The sequence below is a fragment of the Plutella xylostella genome, chromosome 7 (genome assembly GCF_932276165.1).
Source record: "Plutella xylostella chromosome 7, ilPluXylo3.1, whole genome shotgun sequence".
NCBI classification, from domain to species: Eukaryota; Metazoa; Arthropoda; class Insecta; order Lepidoptera; family Plutellidae; genus Plutella; species Plutella xylostella.
In genome coordinates, this window is record NC_063987.1 from 9,481,642 (window position 1) to 9,505,530 (window position 23,889).

Sequence of the window (23,889 nt, forward strand, 5' to 3'; positions counted from 1 at the left end):
TAAGGATTAACGGGTCATTTTGTATTGGCTAGTTTTTTTTATTTTATATTGATTGAACTTACCATGATATTCGTAATCTTTCGAAATTTTTAAACAGTGTTTTTTTCGAAGTTATTAGACCGAAAGTCACGGCCAACCGGCAGCCTTGACTCCTTCGCCATGTGTTTACGTCACAACTGTCAAACTGCAAGCTGTCAAACGTCATTGTTGTCGGAATGAAAGTCGGTCAAGTGCAAGTAGCTGTTATGGTGTTACACAATCAGTTATGTATTTTCAAGCCCTCTCTTAGGGCATGCCGTGAATTTCCACTAAGGGGTTTTCGAGTATACTTGGGTCTAAATACCTACTTGTAGATTACGAAATTAAGTTGTTAGTCTGTGGATTGGGGTATTACCTAAGTAACAGTGATGGTTGTACATGTCTTTTATTTTTTTATGCGGATTTGAATTTTTTGAATTAGTAGGTGAATAATTCTTCATAATATTTTCTATATGTACCTATAACTAATCACAAGATTTAACAAACCACCCTTATCTCAAGATTGATTGGGCACTACACCCACTGAATGAGTCACTAACACATTCTAAAAATATCTTATTCACTTTTTAATGACTCGTGTCTTTAAGTTGAAGTAACATTGATAGTTTGACAGCCACAACGCTGAAGATGGATGCGCTAAGGAAATCGATGCTTTTAGTTTTTGAAGCTAAAAATAGTAAACAAATGGATTGGTACTTTATTATATGCAGTAAGATTGATGAGGTGCTACTGGTTAAAACAAAAAATATATTTGTAAACACACTGTTGATCAAATGGTGTTTTATTCCTTAAATTGTTTTTTTTGCTACCGTTTGTTTAAGGTTATTATAATAATAATTCAGAGATACATGAAATATTTGGAACGGACTGTCTGGCTGCAGAGGTTGCAAACTTATTGTATGTTAATATAAGATTTGTTTTAGCAGTTTCTAAACGTAGGTGTGAAGACAAAAAATTAAATCAGGAGACTGTTTTGTAATACATAATACGAGTAAACTAACAAATGCATGTAGAAGTCCTTAATATGGTATATAAGAAGGCATGTATGAGGTAGGTATCATGTTGAAGGGATGAATAGATGTTTATAGAGATTTAGTTACATAACTTGTTTATGTATTTTGATTGAATACTTCCTAAAATAGCACTGATTTTGAGAAAAGTTAACGGATACGTAGACTTAATTAAAGTAGGTAGTTTCATGTTGGTTGCCAATCTTTATAATTTACGATTGTCAGCAGTTACGACCGGTGTTTAAATTAATTGATTGTAAAATTAAAGTTTAGTCTGTGGTAGGTCGTTACGTAAATAAATAAGATTTATTGTTCTAATACGACCATAATAATCCCGCACGAAAACAAATATCTTAATGAGTTTATTAGTTTTTCTACCAAAAGAACTTACTCTTCACTCCTAGGGTTTTGGTCTCAATTTAATGCAATATATACTACTCTGTGTAAAAAGTATCGGGACTGGATCAATAAAACACAAATTTTTGTTATTGATCCAAATTTATTTTATCACCTTCAAGGTATGCTCCTTCAGAAACGATACACATACGCCAACGAAAAATCCAATCACAACATTTTTTTAAACGCTGTTTCATGAGTTGTGTTTGAGCCTCGAAGGTTAGGTAGCATAGATTAAACAAACCGAAGCGTTTAAGTTAAAACCTTTTAAATGTGTAATTGGACGAGCAATCAGTAGTCACCGAGACAACTTCAATATGTCGTAACATACACCGTGGTGGACTTGGTACTGACTGCAATAATGATTAACGAAAATGTCTGTCTGATAGTTGTTATTTGAAAGGAAATAAAAAAATATTTTTTGAAATTAATTTTATTTATTTACCTACTATAAATGTACTTATATTTCCTATCTCGATTAATAAAAATGACAACACTGTAGAGTTTGTAAATTTTGTTTAAATGGAAAAGTGTCCAGACGGATCATCCCTTGTGTATGTTTTGTGATCACATGGTACTAATATTTAAAGTAAAGTATGACTATAAAGGATCATTATATTATATTTGAATAATTTTATACATAATATACCTATAGAATCGCAGGCACCATGGTGCCTATTCCAAAATACACCAAAGAATATACAGGATCAAAATTATGTCTTAATCTTGATAAAATGAAGGCATTTCTTAGTATAATGTAAAAAATATAGGTAAGTATACTTGCATTGCTGACCCTCCACGAATATACACAACGCCCCATCATTAGAGCAGTAAACTACTTAGAGGCTTTAGAACAAAGCGCGTCTGATAACTGTTTGTCTAAGAACTTCCTGTGAGCTCGATACAAACTTGACTTCAACTGAGCCGCGAGCACAGGATTCGAAACCTCCGTTTACGTTGCGTATAGACAAATGTCACTGTCAAAATGTAAGGCAAATTTGTTAGTTCCAAAAGTGCATGGCATTTTTTCCATAATATATGTTTGTGTAGATTCGAAAATAGTATCGAATCCTGTGTGTGGTTTCTTCTTCATGGAGAAATCTCGGGTGACTCACTGGTGTATTCGGAAGGTTGGATGCTATGAATATGGCATCCTTGTGATCCTTGTCAGCTTTGGTGACGAATTCACATCTCAGAATTCAGAGCCGCGAGCACAGGATTCGATACTATTTTCGAATCTACACAAACATATGGAAAAAACACATGCCACTTTTGGAACTTTCATTTATTTATTAAAACCATAACTACGCTACTCTTACAGCTAAACCAACACAGTAGTGTAGATAAATAATATTAACAATTTAAGTTACAACTTAGAACATATCCTAATAACAATTAAAAACATAACAGACTATAAATTATAAATAACAAATTACATATAATGCCGTTCGTGTGAATTCACTCAGCGAGCAGTGGAAGAGGTCTACGTGATCGTGGATCCTATTGAGCAACCCCATCGCTCGCGTCAATGGCGCCTGCTGTTGGAGATTAGTCCTTCCGCTGTCAACGAGGAACAGTCGGCCCTCGCGCTTCCGGAGCGAGTCATTGGGCACCCGCAGTTGGAACCTCATGAGTAATACCATGTTATCAGCCTTACCTCGCCACACTCGAAACAAGTACGATACCAGAGATAGTTCACGCCTAACTCTTAACTGGTTATACCCCACCATACCCAGGACAAACAAAGTGGGGTACATCAACGGGTACTTAGGATATGTAGTGCCCTATGGCCTACTTATTCAATTTATTAAAATAGATACCTAAATACCTAAGTACCTAACATCTTTTGCATTAACTTAAATTCAAAATATTTTGTTAACTTACATTGTATAAAATATAAAAATAACTAGTTACAATATTTACAGTTAGTAGTAATTGTTTAATATCATAATAATATAATGTATAAAAGTAAAAATTATTATAATATAGTAAACATTAAAATAAGTGACAAACAGACAGACAAGACTAAACGTATTTTATATAGATAATTCTGTCGAGTCGTGCGCCGGCCAGCGGTAGCGCATGCGGTGACGTAGAATCCTTATCGCAGATCTACGCGCGAGCGAGATCGCATGATATTGTTCATATACTCGCACGCGGCTACCTGAGCCGGCCCGCGGCCGGCAGTCCGCTTTCGCACTCCGCCGCTAGTAGATTATTTTATTCGCTAATTATTTGCTTGCGTCGAGAATACCTACTCCGCTTATTCTTAAATCTATTGTATGTGCTATCATTTCTAAGCTATTTCTTCTACTATACTTTCTACTCCTTCTTGCTTCTTTCTAAAAGACTTTTGTGTGTGTACTTTGTGCAATAAACTTTACTTTCATTATTGTGCACTTGGGACTTTAATTGCTTATCCTGCCTACACACGCCACTATAATACTATAATACGCCACTATAATACTACCACCCCATGGAGTTTCATGTAGAGAAATCTAGTAAATTTATTTTGGATTTTCTCTAGCATGAGATTATACTTTGCTTCATGGGGTGCCCAGACCACTGCATTACACTCTAGTTTGCTGCGGACCAACGCATTGTACAGTGTTCTAGCAGCCGCAGTACTTGTAAAATTGTTGGTTGTCCTGAGAACGAACCCCACGAACGAACTAACAAACTTTCTTGGATTTAGGCCTATCCAGCGAGCGCACCAACACTTGGTCACCAGCCTTCCTCATCCAACCATCAACCATGTCTTAATGTAATTCGTATTTATTATAAAAAAAGTTTTACAACCAACATTTGTGTGTTCAATTTCGCTGAGTCTAGAGAGTCCAAACCGTGTCAAGAAACTCAAACTACAGTATCAACCCAAATGCAACATAAACACTAGTAGCTACAAAACACAACAAAACGCCATCGATATAGCCAATACCCGAGAGCATGCCATGAGACACTTCGCCCACGCATAGAAATCTCTCCAGCCACACTGACCCAGTGCGGAGCCCTACTGGACGCTGCCTGGCATAAATTACTACGGTTTGACACTTCTGCTTTTGGGATGACTTCAGTGTCAAGTTGAATTTTACCACAAATTGTGGACGGTTAATAACTACCTACTTCCATGGTCTCATAACTCTAGGTATGTATACCTAATTATAATAATATCTATCGATTAGTGACAAATTGGTAATTGCTTTTATAAAAGTTTGATGTATAAAGAAAGCTAAAGTTTGTCACAATCGTATAACCGTAGTGTTTAAACATAATGTAGAGTTATTTTAGTAGCTCTATCTACATATGCGAGTTTTTAACTGGCCGGTAACTGGTAATGTATCAGAACCTTTGAACCTGTACCTAATGCTAACGGAACATGGAAATTAAATGGAACATCGTCTGAGGGTACAGTAGGTAATAGGTCCGCCACCAAAAATAACTTTCTTTAGAAACCTATCTGTCCCGGCTTGAACAAACCTGGCAATGTCAGCGCGACAACAAGCGTGACTAACCACTCCACCGTCCGCTCTTCCTAAAACATATTAAATGTGTTTCTCTGAAACTGGCCTCAACAGTTAAATCCAGCATTTATGTAGATTTGGCCCTCCCATAGAGGCCATTTGACCGCCTTCCGACGTGCCCGAATATCACACGTGGCTCATGATAATATCTTTAGTGCCTCCCATCGATGTGAGAGGAAGTAGTATTGCATTCAGAAATATAGTCTCAGATTTCATTGGTCATTGTTATGGTTTTGTATTGCTGATTTGGTTGATGCTACCATAGTCCTACAATTTAGATGCATGCAAATCAAATAGGGCGGTGGACTCACTTCGCTTCTCTCAGCTTACAGTTGGTTTGAAATTGGGAAGTTGATTAGTAAAACATACGTCTCACCTGATTGGTTCATCACTGGCCCACATACTGATGACATTAAAATAAGTAATATAAAATTGGTAGATGCTTGAACATGCTTCTCTGCACCTAAGGATGTACCTAGTTTAGATGTCTTCAATGCATGGGCGTACCCAGGTAGGGGCAGGGGGGGGCAGCTGCCCCCCCCTAGAAGATAAAAAAACTAAAATTTTCCAGCCAAGTGCGAATTAAAAACGCTGCGCAAAATGAAGTGTTGGAAAAACAAAATATATTTTCTTTTCGGTCAGATATTTTGAGTTACTTAATATTATTTTTATCTAAGGTAAACGCAGCGATCACCGCCACCCAAAAAAATTGAACATGTCACCGCCACCTTAAAGAAAGATCAATTAACTGAGCTAACCAGTTGGTTTTAGTCATAGAACGTATTCAAATTACCTGTGTTTGTGTGATATGCATCTAATAAGACAGTAATTGGTATGCGTAGAAGAAATATTTCAGTAGTTTCCCGCTCAGCGGGGTTTACCTACCAGGTTTTTTGACAGAGTTGCAAGATCGGACCCGTAAGAACATTGGTTTCTTACGAAATAGTTTTTATATAAAATTATTGATAATTTTCTTGACTTAATACTAAAATAACTTATTTTTATTTTTCGTAAAAAATTTAGATTAGGTGATATTAACTTATTTTATGTGCCTTTTTAGCAGTTGAGGATATTTTTATTGGATAGAAATGACTATTTGCGGATAAAATCATTTTTTTTTCATGTATGTCCGTAAGGCGTTTAAATCTCGAGATATGATTTTTATGACGAAGAAGAAAAACTAAGTACCTAAAACTTTAAAATGGCCGCCATTTCTAGAAAATTGAGATTTTACCACATATGGGGGTGTTTTCTCGATGAAATTACTCGTAGAATTCATGCTTAAAGTTTGTCGGGTCCGAAAAACAACACACTGTATATCGTATACAAAAATACATTATAATATTTAATAAAACAAGGGTTTTGGTTGTTTTCGATCTTCATAGTCAAAAAATGGCTTAAGAATGGCGGTAATACCTGCGTTTACGTTATACTTAATTAAATATTGTACAACATTCGTTTCATGATTTTTTGTTTCAATATACCTGACCGACCATCATCTCGAAATAGGTATGAGCTGCCCCCCCCTAGCTGATATCCTGGGTACGCCCTTGCTTCAATGACTGCAATTAATTGCTTGATCCTTACCATGAAGCTTATCATTTTATAACAAGTTCCTCTAATGAATAAAGAATGATTCGCTACGCTTCAACGGGTCAACGACCTTGTGTTATCTAAGTTTTATCCACAAGCGCCGGCTCCCAAAACTACACTCAGATCAAATATTTGTACTGAGAGCAAGATAGACGAGACTGCGGTTCATTCATTATGTCATCTTAAAAAATATGTAGATAATCATTGACCAAAAATTGCCTGCTGTTGGGTGTATGGATCAGGGTTCCGCTCATCTCACATAATCTTTATTGACCAAAACTCATTTCGCATAACTCGTATGGTATAAACTTTTTTGGCCGAACCATCACTTTGCCAAGACTTATGTAGCATAAGGCTCGTTTCGTCTAAAACTCTTTAGGCACAATCTTTAAACACCTAAGTTTCGTTTGCTCAAATTTATGTTCGTCTATATACCTATGTGTAATCTTGTTTCTCCTAATGTTATCTTAATAAATAATATATTAAGTATGTAGTAAATGTACAAATTGTGGTATTTTTCTCCTACATCCCGAAAATCACGATATTGTATGATCAAAAAATCGAAAGTTAAAGACCAATATAATTATTACAAACCCCATGAGATCGAAACCTAAAAATAGGTGCGACAACGAGCAAAGCGAGGAGGAGCGTGTTAGGTGCACATGTTCATCAAAACCAAAGCGGAGCGCAGCGAAGCGGAGCGGAACGTTTTCCAAACAGCGGAAACAATACAAGGCACCAGTTTGCGCTATGTAGGGAGACGCTCCGTCAAAGTTAAAGCCAAACGAATATTATTACTTTGTATAAACCTATGCCATAGCATTATTAGGCTATTCAAGATTTGGCAATACCATTATTAGGCTAAACAATGTTATGCGAAATAACTTTTTACTAAGAGATCTATGCCATACGATTTTCGGCGTAACGAGACTTTGACCAAACGTTACTATGCAATACGAGATTAGGCAAATAAATCTTATGCCAAAAAAGGTAGAACCGTATGGATCATAAAAGCTCAGTTCTTTTACAATCTGCAAGAGGAAGGCAGGATGATGAAAGATGAGGATCTAAACCAAAATAAACTGAATGCGAAAGAAGCATTGTTTTTAGTTTACTTTTGCGTTTATTTCATCCCGCATATTCCTTGGGAACCCGTGGGTAAATTGCATACCTACTTCCTAAACGAATTAAGATAACTACATACCTTATGATTCTTGAGTATGTAAATATCTACATTATGCAATCAGTAGGTATACATAACTTGAACTAAGTATGTCACAGTGAGTATGTATAAATATGTAATTCTTCAAAGATGGCCGTGAAAATCGCACGCGCAGGACACTTGTGTTTTTGACCTACTTGTCCGGCCTGTGGACCCATCCGGCCGATGATTGAACCCTGTTGAAGATTGTAACAAACCACCGATTGTATGTATTGGACCTTAAAATTATTATTGATTTTACTCGAAACCGTAAAAATGTACTTGTTATTAAATATCCGTAAATTTTTTAAAGATACTAAATGATGTTTTAGTTTAGATCATTATAATTTTAAAATTGAAATTTTACATCGTTTTAAATGAAGGTAGTGAAATTTCAACTCCATCGATTCAACAATTTGCGATGAGAGATTACTTAGTCAGCCTTCAACCTACCTATATCTATTCTGTAAATTTTCAAAGTTCAGTTCGTTAAAATAAATCTTTACAGTCAGATACTATTATTTTAATGTTAGAGGCCCAAGTTCTTGGTCAAATTAAAACCGCACCAAAAGAGACATGTCCATATTACGACGCCGCCAGTACACACAATACGAGTACTTGGAGGCTCCTCAGTTTAATTATGACAAATTACTGTTCTGTTCTCGATATGCAGATGGCATGGTGTATGGCGTTGTAGGTTTTTTTAATGGGCGACGAAGGTTATGGTTATACGGTGTCAATACTTAATTATTTCTTAGAGCAGACCGTAAAGCAGTCTTGTCGAAAAAAAAAGTCATTTAACTAAAGTTGTTCAGATTGAATCCGTGAATCCCCTTTCCGTTGGTCCATTATTTGCGGGACATCCTGTATACCTGCATAGTGGTGGTGGAGTTTTATGAGTGTGGTTCCATTTAGTTGACATTCTGAGGAACTTTTAATATGGAAATCAATCTGTAATCGAGAAAACATAACAGCTGCTATATAGGTACTTTATAAGTATGTAAATTACACTAGAAGCAGCCGAGTATTTTGTTTGTGGCGCACATCTTTAAATAAACGAATTCGATTGACATTGTTTGAAATAGACTTGATAAGGTTTAGATTTAATAGTTACTGAGAAAATGTTAACTTTCTAAGAAAATAACTGTTTGATAACAAATAGTAGCTAAAACTAATATGCATATGACACTATTTACCAAACATAAGCACTAAATTTGGCAAAATAACCGTATTAATGCATTAGAACGAGGGCATGCAATACCGGAACAATTTTCAATACCGGTATTGAGTTCCGGTATTACAACTCAATACCGGGATCCCGGTATTAAAACCGGTATTAGACTTCCTTGTCATAAATGGCATATACTGTGTTTAAAGGTCGTATACGTCAAAATAAAACAATAAAATGCAATCATATTCTGTATTTTGTTGTAGATTTTTACGAGAATTAAGTTTTAGAGTTTAAATTTTAGAATAAATTATTTTTTTACATCCGGTGTCGGTGCACGCATGGTCAACAGTAGATTTCTAGCAGCCGAAAACTGCATTAAACAGTTGGGAACAAGTGCGCTTTCACAGTATATAGGAACACAAGGCTAACTAAATCTTAATCGCTTTATTTATAGCCTAAAAAAGTCCGATTCCGGTATTACTTCAATACCGGTATTAACTTTCAATACCGGTATTGAAAAAAGCGGGAATTTAGTCCGGAATACCGGTATTACGGATACCGGTATTGCGGTATTGCATGCCCTAAGAACCGTGAAAACCGATACAGCGAGGACAAACGAACATTCACGGTCGCCGCCAATTACCATTATCAGACATTCATGAAAACATTCGCTACTTTCAGACATTTTCCGGCTTTACCGGAAAACCTTTGGTAGTATTAGTGCCAATTTCTCCATAGTCGGTTAGAGCATAACCAGGTACTAGTGACGTATAGTTTATAAACCAATTCCGGTCGGTTGGATAACCGACTATGGAGAAATTGGCACTTAGTATGACAAATACACGGTATATCGTATATCTCAGCGGTTAGACTGAACAAAATGATAACAATGGCCCAGGTTCGATTCCTGGCTAGATATTTATTTATTTATTTATTTGATACTTTATTGCACAAATATGAAATATAAGTGTACAAAAGGTGGACTTAATGCTAAAAGCATTTTCTACCAGCCAACCTACAGGTGGTGATATTTGTGGTGGTAGGTACTCCGTGGTACAACAAAATAATAATATGAGTGTTTAAATCCATACGAGTTTTTATTATAGAAATACGAAGTCATCTTCTATAGAAACTCACCTAAAAATCTAGTTTAAAAAAATAAAAGACTACTTAATTATAAATCAAATTTCTAAATTTGCAATCTATAGTAAAAATTTAACTCCATTTACGTAAACGATAATTTCAGTGTCAATCTTTCAGCAATATCGGAAGTGATAATAAATCCTTGAAGCACAGAGTACTTAGTTATTTGTGTACAACCTCCCAAGAAGGGCAACCATTTTGCATATCTACATTTAATTTGGTACAGAAATGAAGCGATTACTCTCGAGTGTCGATATATTATAACCTAAGTAGGTAATCGACAAAAAATTATTAACTTTAAATTCGATTATTGTTGTCAAAATGAGTTCAAGGCAGTTGAAACAGTTTCAAGATGTCCCGATAAAAGTTACATCTGTAACATTCTGTAATAAAGAATAAAAAAATATCCTGTAAGAAATGAGATAAACTTTTTATCCCGACATTTGATACAGGCACTGTACACTTTGTACATTGAACAGTAATAATAATGTCCTCCTAGCCGAATTTCGACCACGGCGGCCAATCTCAATTGAGATCAGCCATCTACGCAGGAGTAGATTATAGTGCCCAAGTGTGTGCGCAGTACACAGGAGCACTCTCTGTTCCATCACTCTCATAGCCCAATGGGACGGATTGACCGACACGACTGGAGAGAGCTAGGCGCAGGACCGATTGCTATACATGCCCATCCGACAGCATGGATCGTTTCTGGTAATATATGTATAGGCACACAAACTAAAATATATTTTCAAACATACCAACTTACTTATCAACGACAGACACCTTTGGTCTGCTCATACTCACAGCAACTTATTCATATAAAACAGCAAACAATGCCTGAATCAGCTACTCAGAACTAAGTATGGCAACACCACTTAGGCATGCTAGAAATAGACTCTAACAGCTAGAAAGTGTTGCCATATCGATCGCGGACGGAGAAATGTTGCCAATGTTTTTATTTCCTGATTCATTTTGTAATTGAAAATTACCTTAGAGCTGTTAAGTTATTGTTCCAACTTGGGCGGTAGCGATGCTATGCGATAGTGTGTTACCTCGGAATATTCACTTAAAATTGACTTTACTCTTATTTATAATCTGAAAGTTGAAGAGGCAATTTGCAGGTTATACAGGTATACCACTGGTAGGGTAAAGTTCTGGACCTCTGGAGTGGAGACTCTTAGCGTCCCCCGGCCCTCTGCCTAGCTGACGACTTTAGACAAGTATCGGTAGTGGCTGGATGAGATACTGAGGCTATCTCTGATGGTGATGAAATTGAACTATAATGTGACACAAGTCTCTCATAAATCTAACTAAGTACTGGGCGCGAGCTAAAACTTTCTACTGGTTATTGCAAAAAGGGCATACTAAGCCGAAACCTACATGTGCAGCATGGCATATCATGCTGCACTTGTAGGTTTCGGCTTAGTATACCCTTTTTGCAACACCCTGTTTATGCAGCCTTTCCTATCCTTAAATTTTAAAGTCGCAGCAGTGAGATTGAAGTAAAGAATTATATGCCACTAAATCTGCCACTCTGGCTACTTTTGGTCTCTACTATATTATACCACCAGACCTGTCTGTTGGTGTTGGTCCGCCGGCGGTGGTCTTAAGGGCGTACCATGCTGTCATGTCAGTACCGTAGCTAAGGCGGTAGTGAAGCTGCTTCCGAAGCTGGGGGCCGCGGGTTTGAATCCCGCTCAGGGCAAACATTTGTGTGATGAGCATTAAATTTGTGTTTGCCTTGTGTCTGGTTGTCGTTTATATATTCAATATTTATCTATCTATGTATTTGTGTAGATATATCAGCTGTCCGACACCCATAACACAGGTTCTGCCTAGCTTGTGGTCGGATGGTCGTGTGTGAGATGTCCCCACATAGGTATTTATTATTATTATTTATGTATGTGTACCTGCTTATCGTTTCTCAATGTTAGTAGTGATTAGTGCTGCGATATATTTTCTATATCATATCTGTATCTGCAGCGTCACCATGACATTAAGGATACGAGCAATCTCCGCACTCCTGTCCCGCCATATAAAGTATCTCTTTGATGTCGCCGCCAGCGCGCGAGCCATTCGGTAATGCACCGTATTTGATTAGAAATAAAGTCTTAAGGGGATTACGAAACCTAAAATGCTAAAGTCGGTTTGATATACTTGATTGGATTGGAAAAACGGTAGCTTCTATCACTTTGAGAAAAATATATATTGTACCAGAGGGTATACTCAACATGATATTTGCTTAGAAATTGGTGCAGGATTATAATAAGTATGTTAAAAAAAATTGCAAACAGACCATGTCTTTTGCCATTTTTCGACTTATTATGAAAAAACCCTCGAAATCAGAGGGCCCATTTTCATGGAATCTTATATGTATGTGTAGGTAATTAAATTCTTAACAAAGTTACCTTAAAGAGTTGGATTTAATGGACCAGAAGTCAACTTTTTTTGCAAAAAACTAATAAATTCCGGTTTAAAAATGATGACGCCGTGACAGATTTCAGATTTCTTCAGTCGTCGCCCTGGTGGCGGCCTGTTAGGAGCGATACCCACGCCATTTTATTTTTAATCAAATATTTCACAAAAACTGATTAAATCAACAAATGATGACTGCAAATATTATAATACATATGCATTTGCTATGAAAAGTTAATTTTCTAAACATTTTAGATGGAGAAAAGCCGAAAATTCTTAGAAAACATTTCGCCTTTTCGATTTGTTTACATTTTTTACTATAGAGTTACAGATGCATAGATAAAGGTAAACATTACACATAATGACACTTATTAGATTCTCCGAATAAGAACTATACGGTCAATACAGTATGCCAAAGCGCGAGCCTGTTTATATTCTGAGGGGTAATAATTTAACTTTATTTTATTTTAACGGTTGTGTATGCTAGGTAAGCTACACAATATACAGGGTGTTGAAAATTAAGTTCTCAATTTGTATTATTTGAAACCAAAAACCGTAATTTTTTATAATATATATTTTAAGATGTGGTAGTCTGTACACTAAAGGGTGTTCAAAAGTATAAGTACTTTTAAAAATTGAAGAACTAAAATGTACATATTTTTTTAAATCTATGAAGGTATTTAACAAGCTTTGCAAAAAAAGCGGTTAAGTGCGACTTTATCTACATATCTACACACATACATACACTCTCACGCCTTGTACTAATGAACTCCCTTGCGGGGTAGGCAGAGGTGCATTGCTGCACCCACTACCTCTGTAGTACGTGGTGGTACGGTCTCGACCTTTCGGACAGTCAGTTTGGCATCCGAAATGCGTGATCGTTCGTTCACTGTCGGAGCAGGATGAGAACTAGCTCTTAGCTTAAAAATAGTAACCGCGTTCCTAGAGGGCTGACATCCCAAGGATTGGACAACATTTCATTTTTTTTACCCTACATTTTTATTAGCTATTCGGAAAATTTATTAATTAAAATTAAATTAGAGGACCCGTATTTTTTTATTTTTCATGTACATTTCTTTTTCCATGTTATTTTTAACTTTAAAGTTTATTATTTTAAAACCGGAAGTGACGTCACATATTAGGCTCAATTTTGATATAAGTCCTTTGCCTTAGTCTCGAAAAAAAAAAAACATAAATGACACTGACAACTGACAGGTGACATAAACTTTGTTTACGTGCCAACCAGCAAATGGGTCATTTTCAAATGACAAAAAAAGTGTGACATTGATAATTCTGATGATACAAAATACTTATCATGAAAAAATAATTTTACTAAGCATTCCAGTCAAGCATAATTGAAACACATGAATGCATAATATATTACTATTTTAAAATAAATATAATGTACTTACCCCAATTTTTTTTGCTATGTAGGCGGTGGCATGCTCTGGGACATATTATATAGCGGGTCATTCCCCCCGCTACCCGCGCCGAGTGTACAAGTAACTTCCTAACGCTCCGTTTTAAAAAATCAAAACATAAGAAGTACGCATATTTAACGCGTAAAAACAAGTGCAAACCTAAGTTTCTATCAATATGTATTAAAAGTGAACTAAAACTTACGTGAAATAGTGCTAAAAGTGAAGAAAATGAGCAAAGTTATTTTTAAAGAGTGAGGGTCAGTGTACAAAACGTAATACGCAAGAATAGTAACTGATTTCGAACTTGGTCACGTCTTGATATCATATATTTGAGAAATTCGACTTCTTTGTCAACTGTCGCAGTGGTCTAGCCGCGAACGCACCGTCCGCTCAAGACGTTAACTCGAGTTCGATCCCAGGCTCGACGTTTCTTTCTTTTGTGATTTTTCTAATGCCTCTGCAGCGTTCACCACCAACGACGCCTCAACCTCAAGGTGATATGGAGTTAAACGAAAAATCAGACGAATCAAAAATGGCTAACAGCGACACGCTTGATACTGCATCAACCCCGTTTGACCAACATAACATTGCTTATAGGAATAGGATGAAGAGAAAACATGAAGATAGCCTAAATATGGAAATGGGAATGAATGCGTTCATGTCGGAAATGAGAAATCTATTTGAAGTACAAAACAATAAAATTCAATCACTACAAGAATCATTAAATACCAACTCCGCTAAACACAAGGAAGTCATAGAGGACATGCACGCAATTATAAGTGAGATCAAATCACAAAACATATTGCTTAAAAAATCTACTGATTCAATTGAAAAGTGCGTGGATAATTTATCTACTAAACTAGATGATGTATCAATTAAAGTAAGCACACTTGAAGAGAATTGTTCTGCAAACGACAAGCAAATAAGTCTTATTGAGAGTAAAATTGAAGAACTAGACAGACAAGCCTCTCTTACGCTATTAGAAATTCGGAATGTACCTACGAAACCTAAAGAAAACCTTGATGACCTGTTGAAAATAGCAATAGACACAGCCAAAACTGCCAACGTTGAAATAAGCAATAAAGACATCAAAGACATTCGGCGCCTTCCTGGTAAACCAGAGGCGAACAAACCAATCGTCGTCAATCTTAATTCTGCCATAGACAAGAAAAACTTAATAAAAGGAATAAAGGCTTTTAACTCAAGTAATAAAAACGACAAATTTAATTCAACTCATCTTGGCCTTGAAGGGCCCTCTAAGGCGGTATATGTTGGAGAGCATTTGACAGCCAAAGCAAAAAGATTATTTTATCTCTCACGTGAATATGCAAAATCCAAAGACTACAAATACTGCTGGACATCGAGCGGAAGAGTGTTTCTCAGAAAAGATGACAATGCACCATACATATTAATCGCTAATGAGAAACAATTGGAAGATATCAATAATTTAGCACCCAATTCCAAATGACTATGCAAAAATGAATTGATTACTTGTTTGTTTTATGTAATTTTGTCTTTAATAACCTATTTTGTAAGCATGCACTACTATTGTTACACACACTCAACATCTCCATCATCCAGTACTGCTCACACAAATCATTCACACACTTTAAATCACCCACACATACTACCTTTTACACACCGTATTCTTAATATCCAATTCCAATCCAAAAAAAATTCTATGTATGTTCAACTCCAACACAGAGCACTTGCCGGGTTCAAATCTTACAAGATAACATGCTCCTGGAAACAAGTTCGTTCCAGGTTCTTTATAAATCATATTAAAAATCATGAACAATCTCAGGGATATAGGACCGAGCATTGACGAAGTCAATGTGTCTCGATCCTTCTACTTATCCGAACCCGAGCAGTGCAAGACATACATAAAGCTTAATAATAGGACAGTTACAGCATTATCTTTAAACATTCGTAGTATTTATTGTAATAAAAATTTTGACAACTTTGTGTTACTTTTGAATCAAATAAACTCAGACTTCGATATCATTATTCTTACCGAATGCTGGCTTTCACAACAACAAAATAATATTCCTCAAATTCCGGGATATGATATCTTTACTTCTAGCAATTACATTAACCAAAATGATGGCATAGTTATTTTTATTAAACATTCCCTACAAAATTACAAAGTCATTGAAGAGAAAATTCCAAACACTAATTGCCTGGCTATCACACTTGGTAAGGAATATGCATTCATAGCTATATATAGACCACCATTTAATAGGAAACTATCCGAATTCTGTGACGAACTGGACCTTATCCTTGATAAATACAAAATGTTTCCTAACGTATTCATTCTTGGAGACGTAAACCTTGACATAAAACATAATAACAATAATGAAATTGATGCCTCTTACTATCTCAATATGCTGGCCACGCATGGTTTGCTCCCAGGTCACCAATTTCCAACTCGGGATCCTAGCAATACTTGTCTTGACCACTGCATGATCAAGTCCATGAATGAGTCTACAGTAGTAGTTCTGCCACCCTCGATTACAGACCATTCACCTGTCATCCTCTGCACTGAATCCCGCACTATATGTATTGCCCATAAAAATAAAACTAAAACAAAAATTAATTATAACGCCATCTGTCAGGAGTTGGAAACAATACAATGGGACGAGGTACTCAACTCTGAGAACGTAAATGAAATAACTGATAAATTTATAACCATCGTATCCAATTTAATATCACACAATACTACAATAACTCCTATACCACGATCAAGGCAAAATATATGCCCATGGGTAACAGTTGGGCTAATGAAATCTATAGCTAAGCGAGATAAACTGCACAATAAAGTAAGAAATAATCCCAAAGATGCCACTCTCAGAAAAACCTATCTAGATTATAGAAATATATGCAAAGCAGCCATAAGAAAATCTAAAAACTTATACGACCAGGCCGAGTTAAAGAAACAAGGAGGTGATAGTAAAGGAGTTTGGAAACAAGTTAAGAGAATATGCAACACCAATAATAAGTCTAATAACTCTGATGGATTATTAAAAAAGGGAATGGATGTGAACGATTCACTAAACAAAACGAATGAATACTTTTCGACTATTGGATCTACATTAGCACACAACATCTTGTCCAATACAAAATGCACAGAAACTGAGTTGGCCCACAAAATTAAATCGGATGGATGTGCCTTGGACTCGTTCTTGCTCCTACCACCTGATGAATTCGAAATTAGCTCAATGATAAAATCCCTTAAGAGTGACTCGGCTCCTGGAGTGGACAGGATATCAAATAGGCTGATTAAACTTGCTCATGACTCATTGCTGATGCCTATAACTAAAATATGTACCCTCAGCATTGATACTGGAGTAGTGCCTGATGCTTTAAAGGTATCTGCTATCCGTCCTATTCACAAGGGCGGGGATGGAGATGACGTATCAAACTACAGGCCTATATCTCTTTTACCGGCACTTTCTAAAATATTGGAGAAACTGGTAAATAAAAGGCTGAAAAACTTCCTGGAGTCCAGAAATATCTTATCCAACAACCAATTTGGGTTCAGGATGAAACGGTCAACTGAAGATGCAGTTACTCAACTCACCAGTTTTGTTACCAGTAAACTCGACAGGGGGGAGAGGTGTTTAGGCGTTTTCTTGGACTTTGCCAAAGCGTTTGATACCGTGTCCATCCCCATACTGTTGGCAAAACTGGAAAGTATTGGAATCCGTGGTCTGCCCTTGCTGTGGTTTCAGAGTTACCTCTCAAACAGAAAACAGAAAGTGAAGATTGGTAATGACGAGGGTGACTATGCTGTTGTTAATTTTGGAGTGCCACAGGGAAGTATACTGGGCCCCACACTGTTCCTCGTGTACATTAATGAACTGTGTAAGATGACCATCACAAATGGCCAAGTAATTACCTTTGCTGACGACACAGTTCTCTTGTTTCATGGGCCATCTTGGGCAGATGTTCAGCAACACTCTAACGAAGGTTTGCGAAAAGTTTCTGCTTGGCTCCAAGATAACTTACTGACTGCAAACACAACTAAGACAAAATACATCACCTTTGCAATCACTGCACGTTCGCTCCCATCAAGTAACCTAGACCTGGTGTTGCACGGGTGCAGTAACACACTGAGCTGTAGTTGCCCTGTATTAGAGCGGAAATCTTCAATAAAATATCTTGGTGTAATCATCGATGAAAAACTTAACTGGTCTGAGCATATCCGAATCCTCTGTGGCAGAACTCGCAAATTGATCCGCATCTTTAAAAAGCTCAGGCATGTGGCAGATCGTGATGTATTAATGATGGTCTACTACGCTCTCGCCCAGTCCATACTTGGCTACTGCATCACAGCATGGGGTGCCGCAGCTCAGACGCATATGCTCCCGCTGGAGCGCGCTCAGCGCCTCCTTCTAAAAGTGATGTTTTTTAAACCCAGACGTTACGCCACAACTCAACTATACAATGACTGCTCAGTGTTATCAGTTCGCCAACTATATATAAAACATTTAATAATAAAACAACACTGTACCATTAACCTTGATGAAATGAAAGTTAAAATGAATACTCAAAGAAGAACAGATCGTATCTTTATTATGCCATCGACTCACACTGTTTTTGCCCAAAAAAAACACTCCTTCCTAGGACCTTTCATTTACAACCAACTGAGTAAAACATTAAATCTATTAAATCTAACACGTACCCATTGTGCCAAACAAATCCACAACTTCCTTTCAGAAAAGAACTACCTAGAGACAGAGGAATTCCTTAAAACAAGTTACTAGCACGAGCCATACACGCATTGGTACACACACACACACACACACACACTCATACACACACACACACACACACACACACACACACACAACACTCACACTCACACACACACACACACACACACTCACACACACACACACACACACACACACACACACACACACACACACACGCACACACGCACGCAAACACTCATAATATAGTTACTCTCCACTCAACAATGCATGTATTTAAATTATTCTCTTTTAATATTATTTATAATTTTGTGTCTATTACTAAAATTGAATTGCATATTTTTATTTAAATTATATTAATGAATGAATGAGTGTATTTGCACAAAAAACGCATGATAAGTTTATATTCAAATTTAACATACTTACCTCTTACCTAAAAGAGCTATGTTATGATAGAAGTTATCGATGTTAACATAATTTAAGTTAATTCAGTTTATAATTAAAGTTAACTGTTACTTGTCACACCATTGTAAACCGCTGTGACCCTACAATACAGGATTACCTAGTGTAGGGAACAGAGACGAATAGAATGTATATACAGACCACATTCAATATAGCCTAATTAATATTTAAATTTTTATATTATATACTGTACCTCTGTAAATGAAAATGAAATAAATTATGATTATGATTATTATGATTATCTCTTAATGCGTACTAACCATTTTATATACGATCAATAAAAAAAAAAGTCAAAAAGTGTCGGAACAGAATTTATGAAAATGACCCAAATAAACAACAAAACGTCACGATAAAACGTCAACGTCAATCAAAAATGACAGTGACAGTTACTTTTTTTTTTCATCGATAGGCTTTGAGCAACAAAATTCATCGCACCTAATGCATGACGTCATCAACACTTTTTGACTATTTTATGAATTTCTCCAAAATGATACATCCAAAAAATTCAAAAATATTTTTTTCGTGGCCTTTATAGCTAAATCTCGAAATGGTTTCCGATTTATAGCAGCTTTAGTTTTTTGAAATGTTGTCCATTGCTGGAGCTGTGCTCGCCATGCAGTGCATGGGCTACTTAGGAATCTGGGAGGCTGTTGCAAAGGAGTCTGTTGCCTCTATACGGTACGGGTGCCGTGCGATTTATGGCCCTTCCAGGAGCACCTGTTTTGTCAAGTCGAAGAGAATGGCTCGTATTCGACGCAACCTGCAGTACTGGTGGGATTGGTTGGAGGTCTGGACAGCACGTAGCTGCAGCAGCCGTCATGCCGTCATTCGACGCATAGATGCAAAAAAAAGTTGAAATTCATGTTAATAATTAGATTTAAATTTTACAATATTGCAAAAAAAAAATATTAACATTGTTGAGTATGTTATTTTATTTTAGTAAAGTAGTAATAAAAACAAAGGCTTATTGCATAGTTTTCGTTCACGCTCGCCTACATCGCACGTTGTATATGAGAATAAAGGGAATTACTAAATTTTCTTGTTTAAAAATCACGGTTTCTGGTTTAGAGGAAAACAAATTGTAAAATGCGGAATACAGTTTTTTTTTCGAATAAAGAGTAAAACAAAACATGTAAATTCAAAAAACGTTTCTATTGACACTAGGGCATACAATACCGGGAACCCGGAAAAAAAATAAGTATTTTTCAATACCAGTATTGAAGTAATACCGGAATCGGACTTTTTAGGCTATAAATAAAGCGATTAAGGTATAGTTAGCCTTGTGTTCTTATATACTATGAAAGCGCACTTGTTTCCAATAGTTTAATGTAGTTTTTGGCCGTTGGAAATCTACTGTTGCCCATGCGTAAACCGACACCAAATATTTTTTTTCAAATCTATCATTTTAACTCTAATACTCAATTGTCGTAGAAATCTATATCTATAATTATAGAATTTGATTGCCTTTTCTTGTTTAATTTTGGCCTATAGTCCTTTAAACACAATATTTGCCATTTATAAATAACAACAAGAAAGTCTAATACCGGTATTAGTACCGGAATCCCGAAGTAGTAATACCGAAACTCAATACCGGTATTGAAAATTATTCCGGTATTGCATGCCCTAATTGACACCAACTGACACTAATTGACTTTTCGCCGAGAAAAGTGGAGTTACAATGTTTGCGATCTAAAGTGATTATAGAATAATTAGAACTATCTATTTTTTTTCAGTTCACCTGGTGTTGACTGAAATTGTAATTAGGTACTGACTCCTTGACTTGAAAATAACTTTTTTTATAATCGTTATTACAAAACCGCAATTTTTTTTATACAGCAATATTTGTAGGTACTTACAGTGAGCAAGAGAGCGCAACAAGGTTTTATTTTTTTTTGGTTTTAAGAAACAAAAATATTATTTCTATCATATCCAAAATACACATACTTAAGTACATATTATACCTCACCCAGACCACCCCATATCACCACCTTTGCCAGCTACGTAACCTTTTGGGACACCCTGTATATGCAGAGTTCTGCAAACTACTGTTCCGCTTTTAAAACACCAAAATAAAACAGGTCGTCTAACTAAAAGGTCACGTGACCAAAAAAAATATATGGAGAAGCGTTTTTTTTTTTAAGAATATAAAAAAATACGTAGGATAAAAGTTATTCAGAGTAACGCCCTTTCGGCTAACTATACTTTTTTTAATACAACACCCTGTAGTCCCTCTTATATTAAAATCTGCCCCCAAGTGAGGCTATACTTAATTCGCGAAAAAAAAAAACGCGAATTTTTACATTCTGATTTCATTTCCAGGGTTTTAGACATAACATCAATAACATGCTGCACACGTAGGTTTCGGCTTAGTTTAGTATACCCTTTTTGCAACAACCTGTATAAATATCGGCACGGGCACGACTTTTTATAATTAATGATTAAATATTAAAAATACTTTCAAATAAAAATAAATATTTTCGTATCACTTACAAAACAAAGTGGCATGTCTTCACTTTAATGTTTTCGAGTACTATGTTAAAATTTCATGTCATTGTCCGGAGAACGCCCCGCATACCTCAACCCCCCCTCACTAGATTTGACAGATTCTGATTTTCTTCTAGCTTTAGTGACAGCCTTAAGTCGTTTGGGTTATTCTTCAGGTAGTCGCGTGTGTTATGTTATGTATTATGTCAGAGTGTGGAGTTAGATTTAGAATTAGTATTAAAGAGTCTTTGTCTGTCATTTTAATTAAGTACTAAGTTTAATTAAAACTTATTAAAATTCAATTTTTCACTTGGTACTTAATCTTTTAAGGCACCTTTTTCGATGTATAATATTGTGTGTTGTGCCTCTATCCACGAGAATATAAGAAGATCACTAATCAACTGTTTGAATTGTTACAGATTTCCTAATGACTGAAACTGAAAGATAAACGTAAGTACATACACTTTAGATTTCTATAAAAGTATTTCCCGTTGCCGGAAAACTTAATCATACGATTACCCAGAGGTTTAGCTCTGTTAAATGTTTCGGTTAAACCTGTATTTTATTGTAATGCAGATAAATTCTGAACGATTTCTTCCTGAAAACTCAATTTACTGTATAGAAACCCTCGTAAATGAAATTGAAGGGAACATGGTTTTAAAAGCCTTAGTTTTGCGTCTATTTACTGTCTCAGCAATAATAATTTAGTCCTAAACCTTTAGCTAAACTGATTTGAACGAAACAGAAAGCTTAGAGAATTTAAATAGGTAACATGACTCCACAATTCACCTATATTTACTCCATTTATATCAAAATTATAACACAAGACGTATAATTTACACTTAATACCCTTTTTCTCCCCAACAAGGCAATTTGCTACACATTTAGCATTTTACACATAAAAGTGCCCGTGTAATGTAGTAAACAAGATGGTTATGTGCCGTATATAGCGATATTACACTCCGTATATAGGCCGTTATATGCTTCCTACATTACTGGTGATACCCTCACGTGTACCACCGATATGGAAGAAACTTATTATGTTCTGTTTTAGATTGTGTGATAACACTGTTTACTTATGTAAAGTGTAAATTATATGTGTCGTGTTATAATTTTTACTCGACTACCTATCATATGCATAATAATATGCATATACAGGGTGTTTTAAGTTCGTTTTGTTTATCAATATTGGTCTTAGGCCTTTCAAACTATCTCAACATCTGGGTCAAACACAACACGCTCGGGCATACAAACATACATTTATATTAATATTTACACATTGGTCCTGAGGTAAGGTCATTGATATTATATCCGTTTGTCTGACTGTCACAGTTAAGTTGACATTTCCGGTGACCATCTAGGGTTGTCACTATTTGTATCTATACTACATCGTCTCAAAATTCAAATCCTTTTTTGTGAAAAAATCGTTTCGTAAGCCTAAGGAGTATTATTCAATGTGTAGTAGATAGTAAGAAAAGTTTACTTTTACCTTCTTCTACTTTCACAGTGGGTGGCCAGAGGTTTAACCTATACAATTATGTGTAAAGTGAGGTGATGTTAATACTTAACAAGTATAAGACATGTATTAATTAACTTAACACTTACTAACCACAGGCAAACCACCCATGTAAGAGCTAAAACCACATGAAAACCAACTCAGCCATACTTACACACATCACACTATTCATTACCCGACCCTTAATACGGGTGGGGTACGCGTCTAACTATGTATGCAAGTGTCACCACTGAACTAGTTAGAAACTGGTACATAATTATTGATTTAAACGTGTAAACTATGATTTAAACCAATTAGTAAGCTCTAGTTAGAGATTTTTAATCAATATAGACGGAAGGGGCCGATTTCACTGGATTTTCTTATCTCGTTCTCGCGTCGGTCGGGTGAATTTAATGAGGGCTAGTTGGTATTAATTTGTAAGTGGTGTCAAAACTTTGGTTGTCAACGATCTGACGGGCGAGAACGTCTGGTACGTCTAGTACAGGTTTGACAGTTTGTCGAAAACTATAAAACTTTACGTTTTCTCGCATACTAAGTGGCGCCTCTAATGGAAACTAATAGAAACTTTTGACAGATAATGTATGCAGATGACTGGAGAAAACGTAAACTTTTTTCGTTTTCATAAATAGCAAAACCCGTACTAGAGGGTCTGTTTGAATGTTTTTTATAATATTTAATATCGCCAATATTTTACGTAAATATCTTACTTTTTATAGAAATTTATTGTGTGTTCCTCTTGGAATTAAAATATACACAACAAAACAGCAGGTATTATTAACGATATTATTTATTCGTAATTTGT

The 23,889-nt window shown here is 36.0% G+C and overlaps 2 protein-coding genes across 2 annotated transcripts in view; both read left to right on the forward strand.

The window, feature by feature from the left end:
- Positions 1-23,889, forward strand: part of LOC105387629 (inverted formin-2) — a 101,733-nt gene that overhangs the window by 37,922 nt on the left and 39,922 nt on the right. The window contains exon 4 of the mRNA XM_048622330.1: positions 21,991-22,021. The gene's annotated coding sequence lies outside the window, so the exon portion shown is untranslated. The remainder of the gene's footprint in view (positions 1-21,990; positions 22,022-23,889) is intronic.
- LOC125488818 lies at positions 14,443-15,378 on the forward strand. Its single transcript, XM_048622309.1, has one exon. It carries the CDS (start codon positions 14,443-14,445, stop codon positions 15,376-15,378), a length of 936 nt encoding a protein of 311 aa, XP_048478266.1.